This window comes from Motacilla alba, chromosome 1, assembly GCF_015832195.1.
Source record: "Motacilla alba alba isolate MOTALB_02 chromosome 1, Motacilla_alba_V1.0_pri, whole genome shotgun sequence".
Taxonomy (NCBI): domain Eukaryota; kingdom Metazoa; phylum Chordata; class Aves; order Passeriformes; family Motacillidae; genus Motacilla; species Motacilla alba.
Genome location: NC_052016.1, coordinates 83,957,007 through 83,979,407, shown reverse-complemented (window position 1 = coordinate 83,979,407; position 22,401 = coordinate 83,957,007). Strand labels below are relative to the sequence as shown.

General features: G+C 36.0%; 1 protein-coding gene across 2 annotated transcripts in view; it reads left to right on the top strand.

Moving 5' to 3' along the window:
* The window catches only part of UGGT2 (UDP-glucose glycoprotein glucosyltransferase 2), an 81,414-nt gene that overhangs the window by 5,888 nt on the left and 53,125 nt on the right, over positions 1-22,401 (top strand). For both annotated transcript variants that reach the window (XM_038129155.1, XM_038129165.1), the window contains exons 3-9: positions 5,125-5,255; positions 6,383-6,495; positions 10,608-10,782; positions 12,771-12,867; positions 13,926-14,004; positions 16,043-16,143; positions 19,086-19,185. In XM_038129155.1, the coding sequence (XP_037985083.1) occupies positions 5,125-5,255; positions 6,383-6,495; positions 10,608-10,782; positions 12,771-12,867; positions 13,926-14,004; positions 16,043-16,143; positions 19,086-19,185 (796 nt within the window). The remainder of the gene's footprint in view (positions 1-5,124; positions 5,256-6,382; positions 6,496-10,607; positions 10,783-12,770; positions 12,868-13,925; positions 14,005-16,042; positions 16,144-19,085; positions 19,186-22,401) is intronic.

Genomic DNA, 22,401 nt, shown 5'->3' with positions numbered 1-22,401 from the left:
AATGAACTCAAATCAACTTGGGCAGCATCTTGATTATGCCATATGGAAAACATGAAAAGGTTAGTGATGGGATAGACTGGATTGAATTAATGTCTTCAGGGAACCTGGACAACATTGTTTATATCTACTTAATGTGCAACATATTTTCTGCCAGGCTTGTGAAATACTAGGAAAGGCAGATGATCCTATTTTGAGCTGCAGGTATGTTATAGAGAAATGAAAGCTGCAAAAATTTCATACTAAAACCAGCACTTAAAAAACACTGAAGATGGCATTTTAAACTTGCTGCTGCTTTTTTATCCCAAAAGGTTAATTTGTGATCACTGAGGGAAAGTAAGTAGCCAGTTCCCCGCTGACTAATTATCACTTGAGTGTTTACTGTCTTCCCAAGTGCTTCAGTTTATACATTGAATTTTCAGCAGTCTCATAAATATATATTAAAACCAAAACAAAACCAACATGCAAACATGTTTTCTCTATGGAAGCAATTTTCTCTGAAAAAAAAGTAACTGTGTATTTCATATAAACAACCATCATGGAAATTATTTTTTGCAATTTAGAAGACTACACATTATTCACGAGTAAATTAAAGAAGTATTTTTTATGTGTATATAAACCTTAAAGATTCCGGAAGAATCAATTTCACAAACTGATTTCTATACTAATAATGCAATAAAATAAAATATTCCCTCTTTACTGGCATCTTGCTTGAATGGCACAGAGATTTAACTGGCCCGTGGTTGCCTGAACTGCTGTTACCTGAGATCTCTAATTCGCTAGCTGGTCTGTGGATCCAGATATTCATATCTATGCACTTGGAACAATCCTCATACATCCATCCCACCAAGTAATTATTCCAACACATTATGTTCTCCTGATTAATTATGTCCCTTACATTTACTCTCCCTACCTCCTGTGCCTCAGTATTTCGAATTCTCTTGTGGGTTACCAGCATATATTCAGGTTAATTTTGTGCTGTGTGTGCATGAGGCCTGAAGACCTGTGCTATAATACTTTTTTATCTTTTGTGACTGCCCTGGTTGTCTCTTTTAATTATGTTTGACTTGCCTGTGATAAAAGATACTGTAAATTGTGGATAGGAAATGTCAGCGTTTAAATGTGAGTTTGCTTCGCTGGCTGTTCAGTTCTTGCTGTAGTCCATCTAATCAATTTGTCTACAGGAGTAGTTGAGAAAGTTTTTCAGCATACAAATTAAGGCATCTTCAGAGGGAGCTTTTCAGGTCTTGTTGGCCACTAGGCTATATTTCACATGGCTAGGATGAAAGTTTGCAGATGTGAGGTTCATACGTGTGCCTTCAGATGCCTGAAGTCTGGAGCTGTATCCTGTTAATGTGGTCTCTTATTTACTTTTAAATTGACTTTGTTAATGATTTAGTAATAATATGCTGTCATGCAGGATTTTATAACCAGAAGAATCTGGTTCTTTGTGATTCCCTGCAACATCCTAAGAAACTTATTATGAATTGTTCTCTTTTGGCAATGTTAAAATGAGCTTGGAGGGCAGGTAGTACCAAATTTAAAGGATTTGGTATTATGTGAAAATAATTTGCAATGCTCAAACCATAGTTCTGATTAACTGAAATTAGCTCAGTTGGTTAGAGCATGGTGCTAATAACGCCAAGGTCACAGGGTCAATCCATGTATAGGCTTTAAGAGTCCACTTAAGTTCACTGTAATGTTGAACTTGAGGATCCTTGTGGGTTCCTTCCATCTCAGAATAGTCTGTGTGATGCTGTGTATGTAATAAACTCTAAAAATTTGGTTTGCATTAGGCAGCTCATAGCATTTGGCATGGATTCATGTGTCTTGGTGAAGCTCAAAGAACAGTTGTATTTTAAGTGAAGCCAACAGTGTTAATAAAAGTTGAAGTAGTAGGAGTGGATGATTTGATAGATAGATCCTTGTCAATGTTGTACAGTCATTTTTGAAGGCAGGTAAAAAAATAGCTTTTTTTTTTACTTATTAAAATCATCATCATCATCATTGTCTTCCAGGGAAAAAATGTCAGCTGTTTTAAATACACCAGTGAAAGCACAGATGAAATTTGTAAACAAAAAAAATTAAAGACTGGTAAAAATACTTTGTTGAGGTAGTATCTTTAGAATTACATATTTAATGGCTCTTCATTGTCTTTCATAGGATGCTATTTAGGCCAAGTGGAAAGGCAGGAATTTCAGGTTTAATTTTATTTTTGTGGAGATAATTTGAAGAAAATTTGAAAATACAGTTACTGAAAAAAATTTCAACCTGGAAGGATTTGTTGCTTCCAAATTTTTATATTCATTGTTTTGAATGTGTGAAGCCAAATTTATCTCATTTAGAATCATAGAATGATTAAGGTTGGAAAAGACCTCCAAGGCTGAGTCCAGCCTTTGACTGATTGCCACTCTCAGTTAAACCATAGCACCAAGTGCCATGTCCAGTCACTTCTTGAACACCTCCAGGGATGGTGACTGCACCACCTCCCAGGGCAGCCCATTCTAATGCTCAACCACCCTTTCAATGAAAGAATTCTTCCTGATGTCCAACGTGAACCTCCCCTGGCACAGCTTGAGGCCATTTCCCCTTGTCCTGTCGGTACTTGGCAGGGAGAAGCGGCTGACCCCGACCTGGCTACAGCCTCCTTTCAGGTGGTTGCAGAGTATTGAGCCTCCTCCTCTCCAGGCTAAACATCCCCAGCTCCTTCATCTGCTTCTCATGGGACTTGTTCTTGGGAGCCTTCACCACCTTTGTTGCCATTTGGGTTCTGCTAGGCTATGTGTAGTTGTAGAGAACAGATAGGTTTTTCGTCCATTGAGTTTTGGGTAAGACAGTAACAATTATACGTCACAGATTTACCCCAGCCAGCAGCTAAGTAGCACATGTCCACTCTCTGTCCTCCCCAGTAGGATGAGGAAGAGCATTAGGAAAATGAAACCTGTGGGTTGAGGTAAAAACCATTTAATCATTGAAATAAATTGAAATATAATAATAATAACAACAGGAAAAAGAGAGGAATAAAACTTTCAAGTGATGCACAATACAGTTTCTCATCACCCACTGACTGATGGCCAGCCTGTCCCCATGCAGAGATTGACAACTTCCAGCCAGTTCTGCAGTTTATATACCGAGTGTGACATTCCATGGTATGGAGTGGCCCTTTGGCCACTTCAGGTCAGCTTCTCCTGGCTCCACCCCAGCTTCTTGTGCACCTCCGTGCTGGGAGGGCATGGGAAACTGGGAAGCCCTTGACTCAGGGTATGTGCTACTTAGCCACAACTAAAACTTCAGTGTTTATCACATTATTCTCTTACTGAATCCAAAACACAGCAATGTACCAGCTACTAGGAAGAAAATTACCTCTACCCCTGCTGAAACCAGGACATCACATAGAATTGATTGGAAGAAGCTTTTTTGAAATGCAGATTATGTACTTTTCTAATGTTAGTGTTTTTTTCTAGTGAATTACATTCTTTCTAAATAATGAAGTTTAAGGAGGAGAAGGCAGAAAGAAGGTACTAGAGGCTTTAAGAGCAAAAAAAAATTTTTTTACAACCACAACAGGGTTGTAAAGAAGAAAATGAGAGGATAGAAGCTGCTTAGTTATGAAAATTGAGTATGCCTGTAGAATGAGAATTGAAGGTTAATTATTTCCAGCCAATGTTCTGTATTATCACACTTGTCATTCCCAGACACCATCCACCTACCTTCTTACTCAGAGTCCTAATTTTGACCTTGAAAATACAAGATATGCAGGGAGCTGCTTCACATGTTGTATCCATTCTCATACCCTTGCTTATCATATATTTTTAAGGAAGAAATAGAATATGTGAGAGTAGCCCAAAGAATGACACCTTCAGAAGATTTTTATTTATGTAACTTGCATGTTTCAAAACTAAATGTTAGGAAATTATTTGTAAAATAATGCTCCATTTAGGCCTCTCTATATAGGTTTTTTGAGTGGTGTCACGATCCGCCCTCACGGACGAGATTGTGATGGTTCGTTATCTGATCTCAGGGTACAAAACACCAACACGGCAAGGGGGTTTGCAGCAACAAAATCAGTGTACTTTATTGAACAATCACAGCAAAATGCATTGGAGGGAATTGGAGAGAGAGAGAGAGAGAAAGAGAGAGAAAGAAGAACCCTATAGGAAAGGAAGGAAAGACAGAGTAGGTATATCTACCAACATAGAGGCGATGCAATTCTTCGAAGTCCAGTCGATGTCCAGTCGAGGAGTCGCCTTTACGTTGGGGAAGCTTCGAAAGGCTAGCTGACTTGAGGGGCCTTTTATGTTAAAAGTTGGGAAGGAGGGGGAGAAAGAGCACAATAGTCTTGTAATCTCAACAGTGGGGAGAGCTATTGTTTTCCTGGTTCACTGCCTGCAGGCAAACATGATCAGTTCAGTTAGCTGTTCTCCCCACACACACACTGCCCTCCTCCCCCCAGATTACAGGTTTCAGTCCTTGAGGAGAAAAAGAGTCTTGTCCACATAGGGATTTCATGTCTCAGTCTTAGAGGGAGTGGTTTCTCCCATCTCAGTCCATCTGCCACGGTGGTTGTAGAGTCTTCTGTGGAGACCACCAAAGGGTAATTCCAGAAGAGAGTCCAGCCAGGCTTGGGGGTGGAAAACTCCAGGCCATTGTTACAGAGCGGTGCAGGCGAAGGAAGGTCAAGATGCTCCTCGTCCTTTTCACTGGGAGCAGTGTAGCGTGAGGTACAATAACTCAAGTTCCAGTCCCGGGAACTTGGCGAACCCCCACCAAACCAGGATGTAGGATCCTCTTTCTTTCGGTGGTCTCAGTCTTCTTTCACGACGATCGTGAGGCAGATGAGAAAGCAATCTTGGGCAGAGTCTTACAAGTGGGTTTTTATATTGCTGAAAATAATTTCAATATTAACTAGTGCTGTTGAGCTCTCTTTTGTTGGTTTTTTAGGTGTTAATATGCCTCTGGATTCGTGGGAAAGGAAACAGTTATTAGTGGACAACACTGAAGACTTTTGAATGCCAAGCAGCACTGGCATTAATGCTTGCTTATTAAGTAGTGTAGGTAGATATGCCTCATCATTTAGGGCTAAATACTAAAAGTTTGTCTTCTCTTTTTTTTTTCTCTCTTTGACAGATTCCGAGTACTCCTATTACAATTTAATCCTGAAGAAAGCAGGACAATTTTTATCCAATTTGCAAATCAATCTGTTGAAGTTTGCACTTTCCATACGGGCTTACTCTCCAACTGTTCAGATGTTTCAGCAGGTGACAGTATTGCCTGATATATTTGGTACATGATTGAATGAGGTATTTTGGCTAAACAATGTTCATTGTTACAGTTCAGTAAAATATATGCCAGTATTATTTGGAATCAAACGTGATAAAGGTGATGCTTTATAAGCTGCTTATATTGACAGGAACAAATATTCGTGTTCAATTGTATGGATACCGTTCCCTTCAGGGTAGATTTTTTTTTTTGCAATTGTTTATTTTTGAAAACTCAGGTCATGGGGATTTTTTGCATTGCTTCAAATAATTCTGTGGGAATTCAGACATTTCCAGAGTAGTACATTTCCTATAGTTTCATGTAATTTATATTTGTTATTTAGAGGATTTATCATCTTTCTCATTGTTTTAGTATTTAAAAAGTTGAAAAATTAGAAAAACCTGCTTTATTTATGAAAAAGTGAAAGGACATAAATTCACTGTGCCTCTAAACCTAAAATTGCTACTCCTCCTTTTGGCAATGCCACCTTTAGGATAAAGTGAGAAGTCCATGTTTCTGAAAGGTAATAAATAAGCTGTAATACAGTTAGGAAGTTTTGCAGGTGTTCTCTGGAGGAATATCATAATCTCAGACTCATGTCTTTTTGTTTTTACCTTTCAGCTGGTGGATCTAGACTCACTGACATACAGTCACATGATTCCACTTCATATTGGAATAGCTGAGTAGAGTTTAAAAAAAAAGACGTGATGGGAAAGAGAGAATCAAAAACTGACATTATTTGTTTGGGATTTATTGGTTTAGAAGTCTAATCTTCAGATGTTAACATGATTGCTGATAGCAACCAAAGTTAAAATTATCTCAGAGTACAGGCTGTGATTTTCGCTTGTGGAGATGATTTCTCAGTCCTGGCTTTACAGAACATAAATGTACTTTTCATTTTCTGGAGTATGACTGCATTTAATAGACTAAGTCCCACAAAGGTTATAGGGTCTTAATCTTCTAATATTTTTCTCTTTTTTTTCTTTTCCCCCCACATATACTCAGTTTTCAATGGGCTTAATTAGAAACACAGCTTAATGGCAGCTGTTGAGTTATTTTAATCAAAGGGTTGTGAGTTTAAGTGCAATCAAAGCATTCTGGTTGAGTATAATTGTTGAAATATTAGATTGCAGCTGATGAACCTCCACCAGAAGGCTGCAGTGCATTTGTGGTTATCCATGAGAAGCACACCTGTAAGATTAATGAAATAAAAAAGCTGCTGAAGAAGGCTACTAAGAGGTAAATATAATGATCTGGTTTAAGAGGAAAAATAGATTACTAAAGAGCTTAATATTAGTGGAGTTTATCAGTTATGAATCAAAGTAGAATAAGTTTTAAAATAAAATCATAGACCTTTGATCCTCTAATCATATGGACAGTTTTGTGTTTTTTTTCCTTTTTTTAACATAGGATAGTCAGGTTTAAGTTGCAGTGCACTTTTCTGTACAAACTTAGAGTTTCACATGTCTGACACAGGTCTGTCAGCAGGGTACTTTATAGTCAGTGTCACTGCAGCTGATGTTGTCTGGGAAGCAAGGGCTTGGCACAGGAGTAGAAGAGGAGTCTACCTCATAGACAGGGCATAGAAAGGCATAACCCTTCCTCACCTCTTCCTGGATTTTCTATGTATCAGCCCTTTCTGTGGGTTTTGTCCTGTGGTAACTAACAGCAGTCAGGAATTAATTTGAGCTCTGAAATAAAATGTGTAGAACCTATCAAAATTACCAGTAACAGAATAATGACAGCATAATGTTTAATCTAAATTTTTAAAAAGATCTTATTTTGTGGGGTTTTTTTTAAGACCTCTGTGTAATTTTTATTTCTTTTTTCCTTTCCTGTGATGGTCATTGTGATATACATTAGTGTTCATACCCGCAGCCACTTCATGGAGATGTGCAGAGCTGAAAGATTATTTAGTAGGGTATATTTCTTGGATTTTGCTTTATGTCAAATATAAATTGGGAGGAACCCTGAAAACCTATAAATTTGTCTCTTTAGAGGTTGGTTGCTTCTGAAAATAATTTTGTATTCTACTGGTGTGATTTGTGGTGTATTCTAAATCCATTGATACAATTACAACCTACTAAATCATTGTCTTTTGTTTATTCAATAGCCAAGGTTTCTGTAAAAACAACTCACTGTCTACTTTACAGCGTCCCATTCTTACCAATTATATTCTTCTAAAAAATAAGTATGTCTAAGTATGTCTTTTCTTTCCTAGATAAAAGCCAAAATATACTACAGATAATTGTACATGTTATTCAATTCTTGTGGCCATATATTAAGGCATCATGACGCCATAACATTTTATTGCAATGTCTGAATATAGTAAACTTCTAAAGCAATTAACTGGATTCAAGCACATTCTCCTCTCTGGAGTTATTATTTCCAAATTTACAAAGTTCTGGAAAATCACAATTATAAACAGTAGAATCCTGAATTATTTAGAATCGAGAGAGTTAGATTTGTAGAAATCATTAAGAACTTGCAACAAAACTGAAGTTTCTTTATTTGATTGGTCTTCTATTTTCAATAACTTTGCAGTCAGTCACATCACACCATTCAGAGTTGGAGGGACAAAATCTTGATAAATTTTCCCTCCCTCTCACCACCCCAAAAGTGGTTGTGTCTCTCAAATATTTAGAGTACCTGGAGCTAGACTCTGAGAAAAACATGTTCACATTCCCATGTTCAGGTAATTGTTCCCACTGTTAGTTCCCTTTGTATTCTGGGTAGCAGGTGCTTCACCTCTGCTGATGATACTTAGGCTAGATGATAGTGATGGGGCTGTGCTCCTCTTCTTTGTTTTCTACCAGGTGAACAAATTATATAAGGGACAGTGTGCTGTGTCACAGCTGGTTAGAGCTGGTTGCTCTAAACCAGTCATTCTTTTTCTGTCTTTTCTTAGAAGAGATCTTTATGATTTATTGTTTATTTTTTTTATTTCCAAGTATTTTCCTTTGTGTTCCTTTCTGTGTCTTCTGTCTGTCATGACTCTTCCAGTTAAGCCAGGCCATTTAGGCTATGCTTTCAGTTGTTCACCATATTTGGATGAGGATGCCAGCAGTGTCCTGACTTCAGGGACTGATAATTTCAAATCAAAATCTGGAAGAGAAGGAAGAGGCTGCAGCATTCTTTTTGTGTGGATTCATCATCTCAACTCAACATTCAGGAAGTCTCAGGCTCTTTGAACTAAGGAGAGCCCAAATATTCTGCATGTCAGGGTTAAAGTTTTGCTTCATTCAGTCCTTCATGCAACAGTGACTGTGATTGTCTTTTGCATTTTCAGCCATGTTGCAATGGACTGTGTGTGTCTAATTGGAAATACCTAGTGTGGAGGTGCAATGGCTCCAGAGCTCAAGGGCTCTGGGCGTGCCAAAGAACCCATGGTTAAATGCTTGGGATTGCTTGTCTTGCTAACTATCCAAAACACAACACTAAGGTTTCTGGGGCTGTTGCTGTGAAGAGCAGAACCATTAATAGAAGTCACGTTTTGCTCAAAACCATCAATGCCTTACATTTGTCAGTACATGTTTGCTGTCTTCTATCCCATTGCTTCTGCATCCTATCCTGGGTACTATCTAGACCAGCATATAGTTGCCTGTACTACGCTAGTAACTGATTAGCAAGTGCTGAGCTCCACATCTGTTTAATTTTTTTATCATTTTCTTTTCGTCTGCCCAGCTGTTCTTCCTTGTCTTTCAGACAGCCTTCTTATGAGCATCTCTTGTGGCAGGAAATTAATTACCTTTCAGTTCTAAGAGCAGGAGAATCAATAACTTGTCACTACTATTCAGTGTTGAAGAGAAACAAAGAACAGAGGCTTATCTTGGATTTACAAGGGCTGAACATTTTACTTCTCAACCCAAGGTCATTAGAGGAGCTCTGTGCAGTGTTATTTCATTACAGCTCTTAATGAACATGAAGTATGCTCATTGTGATATGAGACTGTCACTATTAAAGTCATGGCAGCATTCAGTAACCACCTTAGTTGGTTGAAGTAGAGTGGATAAAGTTAGAAAAAGAGAAGCTCACTTGGTTGAGGTTTTCCACTCTCTCCCTGTAAGTGGCAGCTCTTGTCTCTCTGGTTATGAGAAGGAAGTTGAGCACGTCACATCCCACACATATGCTTTTACTGGGGCAAATCTGGATCAGTTCTTCCACAGAGGTTACTCATTCAAGAGCCATTTCAAACTTCTGGATCTCACTTATTTGGTCTGCCTTGTCCTGTGACAGTCCTGTCCTAGCAGTGGGACAGCTTGCCTGATATTTCTGTGACACCCAGCTACCTGCATCCGAGTTAATCTCAAACTGGGCCCCTCTTATTTCTGCCTTACAAATGAGGTCCTTGAGTGCATACCTACCAAACTTACATAGGACATTGATGTAAAAACCCTGAGTAACCTCATACTAATTACTCCTGCTTGAAGTGAGGGTTTGCAGCACATTACCTCCAAAGGTTACCTTTGCAGTGTAAATTATTCTGTGCTTTTTACACTGAATATGTTCCAAAGTTCTGCATCACAGAATCTGTGGTGTTCTGCTCACACCTTTTGAGTATGGCTCTCCAGTGAGTGTCTACCACACAGTTCTGTGCTGTGTGTTGAAGTAGAGTTTCCTAGCTTGTCTTGGGCTTGCTTGGAGACAGTTTACTGGTCTTTTGATTGTCAGTGCAAAGGCAGCTTTGAAAAAGTGTGCTCATCAATAATTAGTACCTTGAGTGTATACTCAATCAATATCCTCTGTTACTTCTCCATCTTTCCCAAGTTTTATTCAAAAGATGTCTTTATTCTTCTAAGAAATCATTGGAGCGTAACTTTTCTAGTCCTGGTTTTAAATTAGGAGGGTAGGTAGGCAGTCAAAATTGGCATAATTAGCTAAATTAACAGGGCCTGATGGTTTCAAAATAGTATAACCCCAGTTAGTTTCCAGGTGTGTTGACAGCTTTCTCAAATTCCACAGAATCTCCCTCTGCTACTCTGTTTCTCACTGATAGCTCGGTGTATCTCTGATAGATGTAATGTATCATTCAAATTAAAAGCTTCAAGCTGTTACTGATGCACAAAATCTCCAAGTGCTATGCTTTTCAGATGCTTTGTGTTGTGATTTGATAAAATATATATTTTGGTTTTTTATAGATGGTGCTGATTTTTCAGTTTCTTATACTTTAATTTGTGAATTTGGTCTGAGTTTGTGAGCAATCGTGATTATTTTGTGATGATTTTAACGTGGCTTGTATACTTTAAGCACATAACCATTTACTAGTTTTTTAATTATAAAGTAGAAAACCTGCCACTGTTATAATTAATTTTCTGACTTTATAATATCACGATTATTTGTTTTAAAACCAGACCTAGGCCATATCTTTTTAAGGGAGACCATAAATTCCCAACTCTCAAAGAGGATGGCCCAGTGGTTATTCTGTATGCAGAAATGGGTACGAAAGACTTTGTCAAATTCCACAAGATTTTATCTGAGAAGGCACAAAAGGAGGAAATTGTTTATGTTCTCCGGCATTATGTTCAGGTATGCTATTCAAATCAACATTGTTTCAGTAAATTGTTAGCATTCTGTCTTTGCTTTGCTTGCTTTTTGACAAAATACTTTTCCTACATTTATTTTTGTGTTTGCCTAAATTATGTGTAATACACATAATTTTCTAATATTAGAAAATTTTCTATTAAAACTCTCTAGGTAAGTAATTCACCAAATACAAACTATGAAGCCAGGAAAGCATGGTAATGTTCCCAATCCTGCATGCAAGCACTGATTGCATTACTGATCTTGAAATACTTTTTTGGTTTTGTGTCTGGGTTTTGTACAGTGTAAGATCTCGGGTGAATCTTGGTGCAGCAGACTGAACATATTAGTAACTAGAATTAGAAAAATAGAAAGTAGAATAGAGAATCAAACTGAAAAATTACCAATTATATTTTTTACATATTCTCAACATAATCTCATGTTCGTTGAGATACAGCAGCATGGACTGTCCTGGTCAACATAATTGACCAGTTTAAAAGTGTTTTTGTTCCATAGTGTCACTATTTGAAACATTATGTTTCTGAATTCTTAACTTACTCTTCTCCCCGACACAAAACAAGAAAAATACCAGTACATGGAACTGTGTTGTCCCCAGTTTTGATTATTGGAAGGCTTTTGTGATTTGTATTCAAAGTATAACTCTTAAATAGTGTGACCAATCTGAGACTCTGATGACTCCATCAGATGAGAAGTTGCTGTGATTTTTGTAGACCAGGAATTTCAGGGAGATGAGATATGTAGTTTGCAGATGACTTTGAGCTGTTTGCTCACAGTAATGAAATAGAGAATTTGAGGAAACCAGTCTTGAATTCAAAGTTGTATGAGGTTTAGTTGTTAATGAACTCTGTTCTTTTATGCTTTTATTTCAATGAAATGCCTGCTTGCGTATTAAATGTCTCACTGCTCTGCCTGGCTTATGCATCATGGTCTCTCCAAATGCATGTTGTCTTCTTGCCTGCACCTTTTCTCTCTTCAGACCTTTCTTCCCTTTTCTTCCTTCCTCACAACCTCAATTTTTCTTCTTTGGTACATACTGGGATGGATTCTCCCTCCTTTTTTACATTAAATACCAGAAGAGGGAATATTGATAACAGAAGAGGTATGGTCTTTCAGCTGTCTCTTTCTTTTTTTAACCAGTATCACTGAGACTACTTATGGAGTGCTCTCTGCTCCCTCTGCCTTGAGTTTTGCCTGGAGGATGGACAGAGGAGCCTCCCAGCCCTGCTGGGTTTTCACTTGTAATCTGGAGGATTCTCAGTACGGAAAGGTTCTTAGAAATTGCAAGCTAAAGCTCAAAAGGCTTTCAAGAAATTGCTGCAGTGCATGTGCAAATTGCATTTTGGAAAGGGGATTTGCATACATTTGGGTCAAATTAGGACATGTATTCTGAAATAAGTATGTTTTGTGTAATTACACTATTGAATGTCAAACTTCCACTCCAAAGTTAGAAGTAGCTGTTGTTTGTTTCTAGAAAGTGGCAACCTGTTTTTCACGGTGATACTTTAATACATTTTATTAATACTCCTTGCAGAAAGTGATTAATTGTTTTATCAAACTCTTTTAAAGAGTAAGTCTGATGCAAAAATAGAATGTTTCCTCTTAACATCCTGGAAATCTGGCAGCATTATGAAGAAATAAGTATCAGCTGAAAATGTGAATTGTGAGGCATCAATAATTGTGTAGGATGCTATGAGCTGTACCTGTTCTAGTCCTTCTTCTAGTATTGTGTGAAGACTACAATTTTGACCAGCCTTTCTGTGATTTGCAGGAAATAAAGGACATTGTCACCTTCTTTTACATGCCTTCTCAGTGGCCTGTCAGTATGCCTTGCACTTTGAATTGAAAGATGAATTTAAGCAATGATTTAAATGTCATAACATTTTAAAGTTACAATATTAGATATTGTTAATCTCCTTTAAATACATTTTGTAAGTTATGTTTTTTTCTTCTGTTAAAATAATATCACCAAGCAGAAACCAAATTCCAGGAAAATGTATTTATCTGGATATGGTGTGGAACTTGCAATAAAGAGTACAGAATATAAAGCAGTAGATGACACACAGGTTAAAGGTATGTGGGTTTTTTAATTGATTTGATATCTTACTGGAGATACTATCGAAATGCATTAAAATCTTCAGTTTGTACAATATTCAGTCATTAATGTTTTGAAGGTTATACTTAATTTCTGTCTACAGAAGGAAATTTCAGGTATTAGGAACTAAGAAGTCAAAATACATGAGAACATTTGTAAAGATCTGTGCTTAGGATACAGTCCATTTTCTAACCTCCAATTGCTGTTTTCCATGGCTCTTCAAAACACAGTCCAGTCTCCTTCCTCAGTAATTTTGAGATTGTTTACCTTTTTACTTTAGTTACTATGATTGTTGGCTTTGCTCATATTCTGATGGCTACAGTATCTACACATTAGTGTTTCAGGGCTGAGGGGTTTTTTTTTCTGAATTTCTGTGGAAATACTTTCACAATCTTCTGTAGAAAAGATGAGATGTGCTATAGAATTTGGACTGGTGCATGTTACAATGTATTGAAATAAGACATTTACTATAAAAAATGGTAACTACAGCATGGGGACATAGAGAAATTACTTTGCAGGGACACTCACAAGATGTCTTAACTCTCTTTTGTAAGACTAAGGTTTAATGACCTTTGAGTCTTCTCAAAAAATAGTTTAGTTTTTTTAAAGGGGAAGAAGCCGATCTACAATTTACATGGAATGCCAGCTGGACATTCAAGTGTTTTAAGGTCATCAGGCTTTTCAAGTGTAAATCTGGTAGTAGTTGACTGATGAGAGTTATACCTTATCATTTAATCAAACTGAGAAATGGCTGTTTTGTGAAGTGAACTGTTAAACCACACCTATTTAATTTTATATAAAAAATGTTACCACTGAATAAATCATATTAAAAATTAATTTTAGTATTGCAAAGTCCTGTAGAGTAATTAATTTGGATGCCAAAATACATAAATATAAATTTAATTATATTAAAGACTTCATCTGGGAATGACAACTTTGTGATTGTATGTTTCTATTAACTGTTTTATAATTCATAAAAACATAATACTACAATAACTTTCTTGGCTTATATTGTCTACATGTGTTATGTATTCAGGAGCAAATGAGACAAAAGAAGAGGAAGATGAGGAAGATGAGGAAAGTGATGTCCAAGGATTTCTCTTTGGCAAATTAAAGTGAGTTGATATAAGTTATAATTATAACTTTTGCATTTGTTTCTGAAACCTCAACCAGTTGGATTTTTTTAATAGAATAATTGAGATTTATGTTGGAAATTACTTCATTTGGTGGAAATTATGTTTTTTTTATTTTTTGTCTTGTGAACATAAAGATGCAATTTATGTTATGTTATTTATTCTGTTAATTTCAATGTATTGCTTTTAGTTTTCTAATTATTTTAGAATGTATACAGTAAACTTTTAAAATTAAAATATCTGCTTGGGTAACACTAACAAAAACTTAGAACATTGTGATTTCACATTTGTTAGATAATTAGAATCAAAATGTTCGTTTTCAAAATGTGAGAGTAGCACAAGAAATCCAAACACATGTGCTGTATCTCCATAAGGTGTTTTTAAGAAGGATAGTAATGGATTTCATAGAGTTAAGGAGTGATAGTTCTAGGAAGATGGGCATATTATAGAGACCATCTCATTCTGGAGTTTGTGAGTTTGTGTTCTCTTCCATCAGAAACTCTTCTCTCCACGCTGCAGTCTGTTAAATAAAATTGAATGTTACCCTACTGAGCACTCCTTCCAGTCCTCAGTTGGATTCATTTTGTGGTATTAGTCATCCAAAGTGCTTCCCTTTTCCTGTAACAGATCCATGTTGTGGATCATAATTTTTTTTCTTCAGCAAAATACCTCGAGGTTGTGGGTCTTCTCTAGATGTCATTCTCTCATTATTTAAAACAAAAGGTAAACTAGTTTGTAAATGTTGTCACTAAACTGTAAATCTCAGAATTCAGAGCTGCTAATTCTGTCTAAATTCTTGAGAGCCCATCCCCTCCCTTCCTGTTTTTTTTGCTCTCAAACATGTTGAGGTAGAAGTGCACTCAGATCTGGAGACTTTCCTGTTGTTTCACCTATATGTTTGAGATTCTGCACAGCAGGTAATATCAAATGCTTATGCCATATCTTTATCTGAGCTTTTTTTCTTTTTGTGTTTTGCCAGGTTTAGCTATATTTAGTCTCTTGATTCTCCACTGTGACTGATTTGTGAAGCTGTCAGATAATACTATCTTTTTGACATTGTTTCTAGATTCATTGGGGTTTTTTTCTCTTCTCCTTTTCATACAGGAGGTGAAATAGATGTTTCAGTAGTCTGTAAATTGTCCCTCTGTTACAGCCATGTCAAAAGTTTTACTTTTCTCAGCGGTGAAATAGTTATGAATGTAAGCAGAAGACATAAAATGTTTAGAAATTTAATGGAGATTTTTTTCAAGCATATCTTATAGCAGGCTCTGAAATATTTGTCCTCAAAACTTCTTTACCTATTATGTTTTCAAAACAAATAGCTAAGCTTTTGTGTACCATGTTCTTTAGCTCTGACAAATGATTTGTGTGCTCAGTAGATTGATTTTGTCAGTGCTGTCAGTTTAAAAAACATATTCTCAACATTGTATTGCCTGTACCTCTTCTAGTTAATGCTACAAAGAGTGCATTCAGCTGAGGTACAGTTAGTTATACATCATCCTATAGTAAGCTGAATAAACAGTTACCTGTATGGCATGTTAATACTGTCCCATCTTTAACTTCATTTATTCCATCTAAATTTATGTGGCAGGTTTTGAGACAGATCACTACAAAAGAAGTGAACTCCTGGTATTTAGTAAGAATTTCCTTGCAGAGAGAGTTGTTAAGCATTGGGACAGGCTGGTCAGGAAAGTGGTTGAGTTGCCATGCCTGGGTAGATGTGGCACTTTGGGACATAGTTTAGTGGTGGTCTTGACAGTGCTAGCCTAATGGTTGGACTTAAGGACCTTAGACTTCCTCTCTGACCTAAATGATTCTATAGTTTTCTTCAACTGGGGTTTAGCTCTCAGAAATCACCTTTTCTCATCCAAAATCCGTATTTTTGTTTCAATAATGAATTCAAGTTCATTCTTGGTTGTTATCCTAAAAATTCAATATTAGCTGTGAGCAGTACTATGGATAACAGCAGACATTGATGGATGTAATTGATTCTTTTTCGTAATAAAATGATTTATTGTAGACGGATGCATCCTGATCTTAAAAACAATTTGATGGAGTTTAAAAAACATCTAATTGAAACTACTAACAACATGGAACCACTGAAGGTTTGGGAGATGCAGGGTATGTATTGCATTTTGTTTTTAATTAACACAATACTCCATTTAATATTGCTTTTGTTTTTTAATATATTGATATTATGATAAAAGCTTCTTTTAAAAGAAGAGACATAATTTCATAAGAAGGCCTTAATATCGCAAGTATTTAAAAGGCATGTGCTGATACCTTGTATTGTATGCTGGAGATTAAAGGAACATAGAAGTAGTTTTATAAGATGGAGAGACATACTGCCTGTTTTTCTGCCTGATGTATCATCTCAGGTATTAAAATTTGTTTTAGATACTTTTTTTACAGGTCAGGCAAAAGATATAATTTTGACATGATTGCTAGGTTGGGATGAAATACATGTTAGGACAGCTTGTTTCCTTTAATTTATAATTTTTTTCAATGTGTACTGGAGTTCACATTAGTGCATTTTTTTAATATAATATCAAGTGGAAGAACATGCTTTTGAAAGCTTCCCTGTAGAAAAGGAAAACAAATATGTTGATTGCTAAAGCTTGTGTGCTGATCACTTGCAGGATGTTCTGTAGCTTGAATAAGATATAAATCTCTCATAAAATGTCACAACATTTAAGTTTACACAAGTAAATTTTCTCCCTTAGCTTCTTCAGCTTTAGAGGATAACCTGATCATAATTACTTTGCCTATATATTAGTGCAGTGAAGGAGACTGAGCAACCATCTGAGCTTGAGTTTCTTTAGGGACCCTGATGTTACAGAGCTTGCTAGCAATGTCTAGTCTGATATTAGCTGTGTGAGATAATTGTAGTTCACTTGCAGTCTTTTATCAATGAAATTCAACTGAAGGATTTATCTTTGTCCAAAATTTAAAACAATTGAAAAATACTGCTTTAAAGTTCTCTTGAAAAATCTGCTTTGGGAAAAAAATAGGAAAAGAGAATAGTGGGTTGGACTGTTTTTCTTTTTGAGTGTGTTTGAATGCTACTTGGCTGATATTAAAGCTGAAGCAGCCATGAAACTTCAATCCCTTTAATGTCTACCTTCAAAAGACAGTACAAGGTCTCTGTTTAATAGTAGTCTTTTCTGTGGTGTTATGACTACATATGTAAAAAAGGAAACTGGTGCTGCTCCCCAAAGAACCAGTTCTTAGTGTTGAAAGTAGTTAAGTGTTGGGATGCTGTTAATTTATGTCAGGAAGACTTGAAGTGGCTTATGGTGCAGGATCTTCAGTCTTCAGCCCCCACATTTTTTGGTGCAGTTGCTTTGATACCCTTACTGCTGACATGACAGGGTGCTTTCTCTAGATCATTCTTAATGACTAATTATAGTGGCTGAATTAATGGCTCAGCTTCCCTCTGATTTCCTTTAATTAGCTTCAAAGTAAAAATCTAGCTAAATTTAAGCAAAACTACTTCAGCTATAGGGCATACTTCTATTTATAAATGAACCTAAACACCATTCAAGAGTTGTCTTTCAAGAGCTTTTATATTTTTAGGTAAGTAATTAGTAAGTAATTTTTCCTCAAGGTGCCTTACACAGCACTCTCAGCTGTGTTAGGGTGCTGCAAGGGGAGGTCTGTAAGTGACAGCCCTGACCAGAGATAACCAAGGAGGTAAAAGGGTGTCAGTTGGCCTCGGTGGTATTTGAATATTTGGATCCTAGGTGTTCAGCATAAAATGGAAATTATTAACAGTTTATGAAGGGCTTTAAGTGTTATGACCAAGTTCACAGCTTCCTCACTATCTGCAGTAACAGCAGCAACTGGGTGTTGTTGCTTCAACAGATCACAACTTATATGCCTGTTGAGAGGGTCCTGAAACCTACTTTTAAGAGTGGTTTCTTTTCTTGTTAAAAGTATTAAGAAATAGAAGTTAACATTCCACCTCTCGCTCACCTATTTTTGTCATCCAAGAAATATCTTATCAGGCTAAACTAGGAATGTCTTATTCACTTTGATTCAGCCTTCCTTTTTTAAATTCCTAATTGCTTCAATAAGATGGTGCAAACTTTTACCAGGCACCATCCTCTATGTCTTTCTGGACAGCACTTTTTACTATATGTGGCATCAGCTTTCCTCAAACTGAATAATCGGAGGCTTTCAGTTTTTGCTTAAACATCTTGACTAGAAAAGTATGAGGAAAAATCGTCACTGCATGAGTTAGTTATGCAGATGTATACAAGGTATATGGAAACATCTAATATAGTACTGCTGTACCTCATTAGTACCAAAATTGGATGTCCTAGTCTTACATGTCAAAATTTGTCACGTTCAAATTAGATTCCAGAGATAGCTAACTGAATCCCATCATTGTTTTTCCAGTGGATAGACGGATTAATTTAAAACTGTCCCATTATGTGAAAATGTACTTTGTTCTGAAAATAAGATCCCTTTAAAAATATGCGAGGTGTTTATGAGAACTGAAATTTTAGGCTAGTTTGACTTTCTCTTTGTGAGTCACCATTTTCTCTGAAGTTGCTGCTCGTTTTCAAAATTGTACAATTCACATGTTCAATGTAAACATTTGTAAATACATTAAATATATTTGTCATCTGAAAAACTTGAAGTCCTGGATCTGGAAAAGTCTTGCTGTTACCTGCAGTTACGGGTGTCTGTGGATTGGGTGTATCTAGGTTTGAGTGTGGTACTTGCCTTTTGATGATGGCATAATGCCTCGTGATGAATGGTCTGGGCTTTTTCAGAATGTTTCTGTAAAGTTAGAAATTGCATATACAATGTGTATATTCGAGAAAGTGAAGCAGAATTCTGTAGAAAAGCCTGAATTTAGTATTTCCAACTTTCAGGTGACTAGTTTTTCAACCTTAATGATGGAACTTTCATAACTGTTGAATCAAAGACTGAAACACAAAATATGTAAATAGTGAGAATGTGTATATGGAACAGTTTTCGGACTGTAGGCAGTAATGATTGGGTGATACTTCTAGTGATTTATTTATTTATTTATTTTTCTTCCTCCAACCTAGATCTTAGTTTTCAAGCAGCTACTCGAATTATGTCTACTCCTGTTTATGATGCCTTAAAGGTAATGAAAGACATTGCTCAGAACTTCCCAATAAGAGCCAGGTACAGTATTTAAGCTTTTTTTTTTTATGCTATTTTTATGTTTGCATTTGCCTGTAATGACAGTAATGCAGATTTAAATCCGAGTCCTGCAGTCACATATTCACGTTTTACAGCTTGCTAGATGGATTCCAGGCAATTTCATTGAGTAGAAGATAACTCCAGGGAGAGCTCATGATCAGTCTCTTAAATGTTTCCTGTCTGATGCAGGAGATGCCATGAGGACATGCTAATCATTGCTTGAGGCGCTTAGTCCTCATGGATTTCACTGGACTGATATTTTCCCAGGTGAAAACTTCTGTTGAATTAGTAGCAGAACTAGTCACAGTGGGAAGAGGCAAAATACCATTCATAAATTTTGTGGGGATCCACACACATTAGTTCTAAGCACAGTGTTGCTGTTGGGATTGGGCCCTGGCTGTTATATGGTAGTGTTCTTACTTGGGAAAACTGTCTTCCATAACAGATTACTAAATAAGAGAACAAGATAAATATTAAATAAATGGACATGTCCTGATTTTAGCTGTCCTAATATGAAAAATTGTTCTTCCTGTAAGCCAACAGTATTGTAATTGAGAAATGCTTTTTTTCATATGTATTAAGTTCTTCATGTGATCCTATCAGCAATATTTGCTTGAATTACTGAATTTAATGTGATGCTAAATGGGGTTCTTAACACAGCATGCTTTCACATTTTGCCACTCTTGTTTAATTATCACAGTATTTCATTGTCACCCCTGATTGTCTGTTGGAGAAAATCTACGCCATAATGGAAAAACTACCATTGTAACATCTTGTGTCAAGGAAGCAAAATGCCTTTTAAAATGCCTGAAGCATAATTATTATGAAATAATGTGGTATAAGTTTGCACTTAGATTAGCAGACAGAAAATTCAGCTTTCCGGTAGGAGATAGTGGAAGCGTACATAATGTCAAACTTCAAGTCCAGTGCTGTTCTTTAAAGGACAGGAAAAAAGTCATTTTGAAGCGTGCCAGGTGACATTTAAATCATGGATTTCACAAGTCATTAAATCGTTACATTCTACTCCAACTCCCGTTGTGTATTTGTGGCATTAGAGAGCTCAATTTGCCAACTCTTCAAGTATTTTCTGGGTAAAAGTATAATAAGACTTTAAAATTATTAAAAGGGGAATCACTGTTTCTGTCCTGCATGATTTATTCTAACATAATAATCTAGCATGTTATTTGTAACATGACAAATTACAAATATTCAAATAATTTAAATTTAGTAGGTCTACATTGACAATTTAAAGGGGCATTGTGTAAAAATTACTAAATTTCATTAGTAGTCTAACCGTGCTTAACCTGATGAATCAAAATACTAGTTTGGGGAAAAAAAAAACCTAGAATAAAGAGGAAATGAAGAGATATTGCTTAGTCACTTTACTTAAATAGCCAATCATTATAATAATAGTATTTTTAAACTGTGTAAGTTTCAGACTTTTTGTATGAAAACAACCATTTTTATTACACGAAATTTGGTTTAAAAAGGCTGTATGCAAATTTTAGAACTGTAGTTATGAAAATAAAATACTGCACATTTCTTAAAAATGGAGTTCTTTAGACCTTAAAAAAATTAATGTACCATTCCTCTGAGATTTTCTTCCGCTTTCTAATTTGCAACCTCTATTTTTGTATCTTAGTATTTCCAGTTGAAAAGGTTAGTCTGAGGTAGACTTTACAAAATGTCATCAGATGTAGGTAGTGTACCAGCTGATATATGTCATGGCAACATTTTGGTAATTCATTTTATAAGGTATTTTTCATCTTTGATTTGTTATATACTTGTCCTATTATTGCATTCTTAAAGAGCAGATAATTAGGTATTATAATGCTCTGTTGCTTGCTATTTATTAATCATTCACAAATGTTAACATTATGACCCTGTGAAAGATTTCCATTTTTCCCCTCAACATTCAGTACTACATGGCTACATGCTCTTCCAGGTAAGCATAAAGATGCTTAAAATTATAGAGAATATTTCAACCGTAAGGTGATTCAAGAACATTCCTACATCATGTAGAAAGAGAGATCGTTTCCATTTACTTTCAGCCACTGAAGTGTTTCTCTTTAGTTAGAGTCTTGCACTTGACCATTTTAAAAACATAAGTTAAAATTTTGTGAAGCTCTGAACAAATTGAACAAAAGAGGGAACTCAAAATGAACAGATGTCTTTCACAGGTATGCTTGTTACCTCAGGTTGGTAGGGTGTTCTTTTCAAGGATCAACCATCACACTTTCTCCATAAAATTATGCTAGAATCCTGCAATGCCAACTGCCATGCATGAACAATGAGCTGTTTAACGATTCCTCGGATTGCTTTCCTATTACTAGAACAGCTATCTAAAGCTTACCTTTTGCTGATGGGTATTTTGCTTCCTTGCTAATGTTGGACCAGCTTTGTATTTTCCTTTTCCATCTTTTTATTATTTTCACATTTTTGTTTTATTTTTCTGCCTAACTGCTCACAGTAGGAGCCATTTGGAAATATACAGGTTGTCATTTTTATCTGTGCATTTTTTATCAATTGAGTGTGCTTCTGAGAGTTACAGGCCCTACTATTTTTGAGTTCAGCATGATACAATTCAAATTTTTAAAGTATTTTGGAACTCTTTTACTTCAGAACTCTCTAATACCAAGCTTGGAAATCATACTGTTTGCTCCTACAGTATATCTCTTTGGTCACCTGGAAAGCTTGAGTAGTTATTTAAAGTAAACTGATTTTATGTCTTATTTCTGACATATTGTGAGAAATGTGGAGTATACTAAAAAGATCTGTTCTGAATCAGTTTCTTTAGGGGGGAGATGAGAATTTATATTATTAAATGCTTTATTTTCCACAAGTTTGAAACTGGCTTAGCAGGATCATTCTTGGTGTGCTTAGTTAACTTTCAGGTTTAAGATGACTCCAGTTTTTCTTGAAGATCTGTACAAATTGGCTAAAACATGTACAGTCCTGTTTTGAAAAACATGTTCATCTAGGTAACTAGAATATTTATTTTGGCATTTATCGGGACAATCAGATTTAGGTTAATATGGTTTCGGTTTTTTTAAACATGGAGAGATTAATTTGCCTCTGGAAGTGTTTTATGATAAGTCTGATAATTATAAACTTGACATACAATACACTGTGGCAGGGGAAGATAAAATAGTCTTCCAGAACATTCATCAAAGGTTAAAAAAGGCAAATTGATGTGTT